This window comes from Coregonus clupeaformis, chromosome 18, assembly GCF_020615455.1.
Source record: "Coregonus clupeaformis isolate EN_2021a chromosome 18, ASM2061545v1, whole genome shotgun sequence".
In the NCBI taxonomy this organism is placed as follows: domain Eukaryota; kingdom Metazoa; phylum Chordata; class Actinopteri; order Salmoniformes; family Salmonidae; genus Coregonus; species Coregonus clupeaformis.
In genome coordinates, this window is record NC_059209.1 from 32,415,975 (window position 1) to 32,424,117 (window position 8,143).

The following is an 8,143-nucleotide window of genomic DNA, read 5'->3' on the forward strand; positions in this document are numbered from 1 at the left end:
TTGTGCAACGTCGTCGTACGCGCCGGTTGACTGTTAAATTTCGCGGGAGATATCTATGCTATGCTCTTTGGAAAGCCCAAACTCTTTTCTCTCAACAAATAAACGTGCATTTCAACAAAATCGCATTTTTGTCACGAATAAAAGGCCAATAAAGGTAAAGTAAAAACTTTATTTAACGTTTCTGTTTTCGCAGGACGTTGTTTTTGTTGACAAAAACAAGAAGTTAGCAGCTAGCTAATGAACGCTAGCTAGCTAATTGTAGCTACTAGCTAGCTAATAACCACACTCACATTTGCAGATCACGTTACAATCGTTGTAACGATGTAATTATTCATGATCTGATTCGAGGTTTAGTTAGCAGTTGTGGAGAGGGCATATGGACTGTATTTAAGCCCTGTCCAAACTACCGAAACTAGCAAGGCTACCGTGCTCATTACAGCTGCAATGCGTGATCCCATATCATGTGTTTGTGTGTAATAATTGTCTCCCTCCTAACTGTCGCCCCAGGCAGCCATGTTCTCTGAGGTAAGCGCCCCTCGGGAGGGATCGAGTTCTCTTCTGTTGTGTCGTCCTGGCTCTGAGGACCCGGAGCCCTCTGTGTTTGACAGGGTCCAGCCGGCTTACTCACCATGCGCTGAGCGCTTCAAGCTGGGGGAGCGCAGCTTCAACCGCCAGTATGCACACATTTACGCCACACGACTCATGCAGATGAGCCCCCTGCTCACGGAGAGGGCCCAGCAGAAATGGGGTACGTGACACCTAGCTCTCCAATTTGCTGCAACAGTTAATACACCAATACCTTAAGAGTAAACTCTGTCCGGATTCTCTCCCTGTCAGGTGCAGATGTACGGGTCAGGAAGCTGTGTGATCTGCAGATGGGTGAGCAGTGTTGCATTGTGGGAACCCTGTTCAAGCACATGGAGCTGCAGCCATCCATTCTGAAGGAGATCAGTGAGGAAGTGAGAAGTTGCTGCCATAGAATCAGACTTTGATTGTCATGAAACATTTAATGCCAACATGGGGGATAGTTTGCCAAAGTCTGTATACTGGTTCTGGTAGTAACTCTTCAACTACATCTCTCTCTCTCTCAGCACAACCTGCTGCCCCAGCCTCCACGCACCAAGTACATCAGCGAATCAGATGAGTTGATACTGGAGGACGAGCTGCAGAGGATCAAACTAGAGGGCAATATTGACGTGGAGAAGTTTGTCACAGGTTTCTGTCTCCTCTGTACCTTCTACCTATTGTATCAGGATAGACAAGTTTGTCTCAGTTCTCCTGATCATGTAATTATGACCACCTCCTTTGTTTTGTTGTTATTATTTATGTTTCTCTCTCTCCTTTCTCACTCTTAGGTAGTGTTATTGCTATTTACGGTGCAGAGAAGAATGATGGGAAATTCACAGTGGAGGATTTCTGTACTGCTGACCTCCCCCCGCAGACCCCCAGAACCACCCTCAGCTCAGACAGGTACACAGGCCACCTAACCTTGTGAAATGTCAAACTTTAATAGTGTTGTCACAATACCAGTATCAGTAAAGAAACAAAATGGGAAGCGGACCTCAATTCTAGAGGAAAACAGCTTTTATGTTGTCACCCAGAGTCACATTTGTTTGTTTTACAAGCTATAGCACACAATATTTAACAAAAGTAGGTTTTAAAGGACCATAGCGTTTAGTCTGCTCTGCCAAGGAAAATGTGTGATTGTGACAACACTAAACTGTAATATATTCTGTTGTGTGTAGGTTTGTGCTCCTGTTGTCAGGTTTGGGTCTGGGCGGTAGTCATGCAGACAGTATGCTGGCTTTACAGCTGCTTGTTGACATGGTAACGGGTCAACTAGGTGACCAGGGGGAGCAGAGTGGTGCGGCGACCATCTCCAGGGTCCTACTGGCCGGGAACCTTCTGAGCCAAAGCACACAGGACAAGGACGCATCCACCAAGGTGAGGGGACTTATTTAGCTGTGACACCAATTCATTTAAGTTGAGGAGGAAGGGAACTATTACCATAGCTTACACTTATCAAATCCTTTCAGATATAGTAGAAGTGTCTTGACCTAGAGGTTGCAGGTTAATTTTGAACTGTCCAGTGTGTGTATGATGTTTTCCTAACTGTATATTGTCCCTCCAGGCTAAGTACTTGACTAAGAAAACCCAGGCAGGCACTGTGGATGCCATGCGTCTGCTAGATGAGATGCTGATGCAGCTGGTGGTGAGTTCCACCTACACCTGGGATGTCACAGCCGAGGCAATATTTCTATAGTTTGCCATAGAATGTGCCATTCATTCAACATGACATTATCTGAAGTGTGTGTGTGTCCTCCTCTCCTTTAGGCATCAGTCCCAGTGGATGTGATGCCGGGCCAGTATGATCCTACTAACTACACCCTGCCCCAGCAGCCCCTACACCACTGTATGTTCCCCCTCTCCTCCACCTACCCCACCCTGCAGCTGGTCTCCAACCCACACCAGGCCACCCTGGACGGGGTGAGGTGAGTCTCAACAACCCTGGGGCTGCTGGACCTAGAGCTAAGAAACATTTTGTTTGTTTTGACCAACTTCACAAAAGCATTCTCTGTGCAAGAGTAATGTGGCCACTATTTTCAAGTGGGATTTGTATTGCCATAACCTTTTGCATTAAGCTAGCTAATGTATTTCCTGATGCCCTTTGTACTACATAAACTCAGCAAAAAAGAAATGACCCTGTCTTTAAAAGATAATTCGTAAAAATCAAAATAACTTCACAGATCTTCATTGTAAAGGGTTTAAACACTGTTTCCCATGCTTGTTCAATGAACCATAAACAATTAATGAACTTGCACCTGTGGAACGGTTGGTAAGACACTAACAGCTTACAGACGGTAGGCAATTTAAGGTCACAGTTATGAAAACTTAGGACACTAAAGAGGCCTTTCTACTGACTCTGAAAAACACCAAAAGAAAGATGCCCAGGGTCCCTGCTCATCTGCGTGAATGTGCCTTAGGCTGCAGCAAGGAGGCATGAGGACTGCAGATGTGGCCAGGACAATAAATTGCAATGTCCGTACTGTGAGACGCCTAAGACAGCGCTACAGGGAGACAGGACGGACAGCTGATAGTCCTCGCAGTGGCAGACCACGTGTAACAACACCTGCACAGGATCGGTACATCCGAACATCACACCTGCAGTACAGGATGGCAACAACAACTGCCCGAGTTACACCAGGAACGCACAATCCCACCATCAGACTGTCTGCAATAGGCTGAGAGAGGCTGGACTGAAAATAAATGCAGTTGACATTGAGAGGACGTTTCTTGTTTTGCTGAGTTTATATGTGCTAGCTAGATTTAAGTTGTGTTGTGTATGTCATGTGAAGTTGTCTGTGAGGAGCCAATGCAAAGGTCTTCCCTGTGTGTCCCTGTGGTGTTGCCGTAGGATCCTGGGGACATCGGGTCAGAATGTAAAAGACATCCAGAAGTACAGCAGCATGGACAGTCACCTGGAGATACTGGAGAACACACTGAGGCTTAGACACCTTGCCCCTACTGCACCTGACACACTGGGTAAGAACACACACACTTTCTCTCTCACTCTCGCCGGTTATACAGACTAAGGTACATGGCTTATCTCTTGTTGTTCTCTCAGGTTGTTATCCGTTCTACCTGAAGGACCCTTTCATCCTGGAGGAATGTCCTCATGTCTACTTCAGTGGCAACGCCCCCTCCTACCAGGCCAAACGCATCACAGGTGAGTCCCCACCGTTACTGGAAACTTGGCATGACTGTTTATTCACATTGCAGTGTACTGGTCCAGATTTCCACAATGATAGTTGACAGTTGCCGGTCCTTTCTACACTGAACAAAAATATAAAAGCAACATGCAACAATTTCAAAGATTTTACTGATTTACAGTTCATATAAGGAAATCAGTAAATTGAAATAAATTAATTAGGCCCTAATCTATGGATTTCACATGACTGGGAATACAGATACCTTAAAAAAAGGTTAGGGTCGTGGATCAGAGAACCAGTCAGTATCTGGTGAGACCACCATTTGCCTCATGGAGCGTGATACATCTCCTTCACATGTAGTTGATCAGGCTGTTGATTGTGGCCTGTAGAATGTTGTCCCACATTAGGGCTGTGGTGGTCATGACATTTTGTCAGCCGGTTATTGTCATGCAAAAGTGGCCTGTCTCATGGTTATTTACCGTTAATTAACATAAGCACGTTCAGCATCTCCAGGCCTCCACACATACAAGCCGCTGATGTGCGCCTTTGGAACAGCTACATAAAAAAAATTCTTAATAAACTAATTTAATGTACACCATCACAATAAATCCATTATTTATTTGGGTCAGGTCTGAAGAAAATATACACTACATAACCAAAAGTATGTGGACACCTGCTCGTCGAACATCTCATTCCAAAATCATGGGCATTAATATGGATTTGGTCCCCTTTTGCTGCCTTCTGGGAAGGCTTTCTACTAGATGTTGGAACATTGCTGCGGGGACTTGCTTCCATTCAGCCACAAGAGCATTAGTGAGGTCAGGCACTGATCTTTGTATTTCAGGTGAATAGAATATGAGTTGGCAGACTGTAGGCCTATGTTATCTGGCTATGCATCATGCTGTAGGCTTGTTCATTTAGCTGAAAAAAATATGCTTGTAAGTCCCATGCCATTATTTTATGATTTTCTTTAGTAAGAATAATATAATTGTACTTAGCTGAATTAAATAGAAAGGATATTTTTTCCATTACAGAGCGAGTGCACATATGAAGTGACTATGTTGAGCATAAAAGGGATAATTTGAAACTGGTCCTATATGCTAGATTTAGAGTTATTTGGCAACTTTAGTTGTGAACGATACACACCTTTTATGTCTTAGAAATCAACATATATGGACTGCATGGTGCGACTATAGACTATTGATGATTTGAGAAAGTAGCAAAAAAAGCTTGTGCTCTGTTCCTTGCCTCAAGCTGCACAGCTGTTCTCTCAGTAAGTGATCATATTTTCACCCATCAGACTATTCTCCAATTTCAATCTTGTCTTTACTAATATGTAAAATTAGTTTATATTTAGAATGGCCCATTATCAAAAGGGCAGGGGAAAAATACATGTATGCTGTAGAATAGCGAATGGAGACCGTGTGCTTTCCCGCCTGTCCGTAGTTGTGCTTAATATGAGCAGCTGAAAAATAGATATAAGAACACTTATTTCACTCCACGCATCAGCCGCTGTTTGAGGCGCATGCTCTCGTTGCCTGACTGGTGATATTCCGCCCAAACTCTGTATGCCATGGGCTCTCCAACCTTATTCCTGCAGCTACCCAGTGCTTAATTTGGGAAACCAAGTGAAATCTGTTCGGGAACATCGATAGTAACATGTTTTCGCAACAAAACCTATATTTCACTAAACTGTTGACAGCCCGTCTGCTAGCTCGAGAATGGAATATAGGAGAGCAAGGAGGAGATGGAAACGCATGGTGGTGAGATTCTGTATAGCTAAAGGTAATGTAACCCAATTAATTAAGAAAATATAAAAAATGCCTTATTACTAGGCTATTCAAAATTCAATACAAATTCAATATAATCGTAGGCAACAGCAAGCCGCCCTGCACAATCAATGAACCAACAGCATCGCCTAGGGCTATACGTTCTCTCCCAGACTCATGGATAGAAATGTTGGTGTAGCGTAAGGTAACCAGTCCATCCAGTATGCATAATAATACAGTCCACACTCAAAAGGTGATTACTCGAATTCTGTTTGATTTTGGAGTATAGGCTAGACCAATTATGTACCAAAGACATCTTAAATCAATTTAGTTTTATGTTTTTCTGCGATGGTGATATGTGGTAGGCTATGTATTGTATAACGGCACAATCATCATTCTAATACAGGGTTTTCTGTGCTTGGGCCCATAAGCCTATGCATAAGCTCTAATACGCTTATGGGTGTCTTGAATTAATCATCACCTTAGAAAGTGCTGTCCATTTCGTTGTGTTAGGCTTTGAAACAACATCCACAACAACCATGTTTTACACTGTTTCAACCTGCTGTTGAACTAATTTCTTCAAATTGATCATCACAGTGAGGTGAGTTTTAAAAGTATGATAGGCCTACTGTTTTCATAAGTGTTTGATGTGATTTTTGATTTCATTTGCATTGATGTTAGAGGGACAATAGAGCCCTAAGTACCAGGCCATTAGGACCTGATGGTAGTTAGCAAGTTGGGTACTACCAAAGCATGTCCAGAGTGCATCAAAGGAGATTACAGTGACTCAACGGTCATGACTTCTGGTGTGGCGGTAATAGTCACCACAACAGCCCTAGTCCCACTCCTCTTCAATGGCTGTGTGAAGTTGCTGGATGTTGGCGGGAATAGGAACATGCTGTCATACACGTTGATCCAGAGCATCCCAAACATGCTCAATGTGTTACATGTCTGGTGAGAATGCAGGCCATGGAATGAGAATACTGGCCATGGAAGAAACTGGGAAATGTTCAGATTCCAGGAATTGTGTACAGATCCTTGCAACAAGGGGCCGTACATTATCATGCTGAAACATGAGGTGATGGTGGCAGATGAATGGCACGACAATGGGCCTCAGGATCTTATCACCGTATCTCTGTGCATTCAAATTGCCATCGATAAAATGCAATTGTGTTCGTTGTCCGTAGCTTATGCCTGCCCATACCATAACCACACCACCACCATGGTGCACTCTGTTCACAACGTTGACATTAACAAACCGTTCGCCCACACAATGCCATACACACGGTCTGCCATCTGCCCGGTACAGTTGAAACCGGGATTCATCTGTGAAGAGCACACTTTTCCAGCGTGCCAGTGTTCATCAAAGGTGAGCATTTACCCATTGAAGTCGGTTACAATGCCGAACTGCAGTCAGGTCAAGACCTTGCTGAGGACGACGAGCACGCAGATGAGCTTCCCTGAGACAGTTTCTGACAGTTTGTGCAAAAATTATTCAGTTGTGCAAACCCACAGTTTCATCAGCTGTCCCGGTGGCTGGTCTCAGACGATCCCGCAGGTGAAAAAGCCGGATTTGGAGGTCCTTGGCTGGTGTGATTACACGTGGTTGTGAGGCCGGTTGGACGTACTGCCAAATTCTCTAAAATGTTGGAGGCGGCTTATGGTAGAGAAATTAACATTAAATTCTCTGGCAACAGCTCTGGTGGACGTTCCTGCAGTCAGCGTGCCAATTGCACACTCCCTCAACTTGAGACATCTGTGCCGTTGTGTGACACAACTGCACATTTTAGTGTCCTTTTATTGTCCCCAGCACAAGGTGCACCTGTGTGATGATCATGCTGTTTAATCAGCTTCTTGATAAGCCTGTCAGATGGATGGATTATCTTGGTAAAGGAGAAAAGCTCACTAACAGCAATGTAAACACATTTGTGCACAATTTGAGAAATCATATTTTTGTGTGTATGGAACATTTTCTGGGATCTTTTATTTCAGCTCATGAAACATGGGACCAACACTTTACATGTTGCCTTTATAGTTTTGTTCAGTGTTCATTGTATGGAATCTTTTGCCATCTATATATGTTTTAGCAACTTGTGTGCTGTAGATAGATGCATTGGTGACATGGGGTGTCATCTAATGACCACTAACATGCCCCCCCCCCCCTCCCCAGGTGCTGATGGTCAGGAGGTCCTCCTGGTGGCTATCCCAGAGTTCAGCAGCACTCAGACAGCCTGCCTAGTCAACCTCCGGACTCTGGAGTGTGAGCCAATCCGCTTCTCTTCCTTCTCCGCTGGTGACGACGAGGAGAGTGAGATGAACATCAGCCACTGAAGGAGCAACTTACACATACACTCCGTCCTCAGCCCATTCTCCTGGTCCTCAAATGGAATCAGGTTGTACACTATCAAAACGTTTGTAAAGAGTCTGCTGAAGTCTCTCGTTGGTTTCTCTTGATCTGCAAAGAGATAATTCATGTCACAAATATATAGTGAATATGATGCTGAGCAGTCATCCCAGTACTGTTTGTGTAGAAAGAAAGCTGTTGCTAATGATAGGTATGTGTGGCGTGAAAATGATTGTTATGAAACTTACTGTCTAAAGAAGTGCTTTGTTTCTGTGCCGGTGCCCATACTCCTGTATTTGTCAACACATGGTTTCCATTTT

At 44.1% G+C, this 8,143-nt stretch overlaps 1 protein-coding gene across 1 annotated transcript; it reads left to right on the forward strand.

The window, feature by feature from the left end:
* The first annotated feature begins 1 nt into the window (after window position 1).
* On the forward strand, window positions 2–8,086 carry pold2 (polymerase (DNA directed), delta 2, regulatory subunit). The gene is made up of 11 exons (XM_041897247.2): window positions 2–154; window positions 508–748; window positions 838–959; window positions 1,092–1,215; window positions 1,356–1,470; window positions 1,746–1,944; window positions 2,132–2,212; window positions 2,335–2,492; window positions 3,416–3,543; window positions 3,626–3,727; window positions 7,650–8,086. Exons 1-11 carry the CDS (start codon window positions 56–58, stop codon window positions 7,808–7,810), a joined length of 1,530 nt encoding a protein of 509 aa, XP_041753181.1. The 5' UTR covers window positions 2–55; the 3' UTR covers window positions 7,811–8,086.
* The last annotated feature ends 57 nt before the right edge of the window (window positions 8,087–8,143 follow it).

Bases quoted from the DNA above. Each gene is read 5' to 3' on its own strand.
- pold2 (XM_041897247.2), top strand. From the start codon at position 56: ATGCTATGCTCTTTGGAAAGCCCAAACTCTTTTCTCTCAACAAATAAA. The intron at 749-837 runs GTACGTGACACC...TCTCCCTGTCAG, and splicing joins GAGGGCCCAGCAGAAATGGG to GTGCAGATGTACGGGTCAGG. The intron at 1,471-1,745 runs GTACACAGGCCA...TGTTGTGTGTAG, and splicing joins ACCACCCTCAGCTCAGACAG to GTTTGTGCTCCTGTTGTCAG.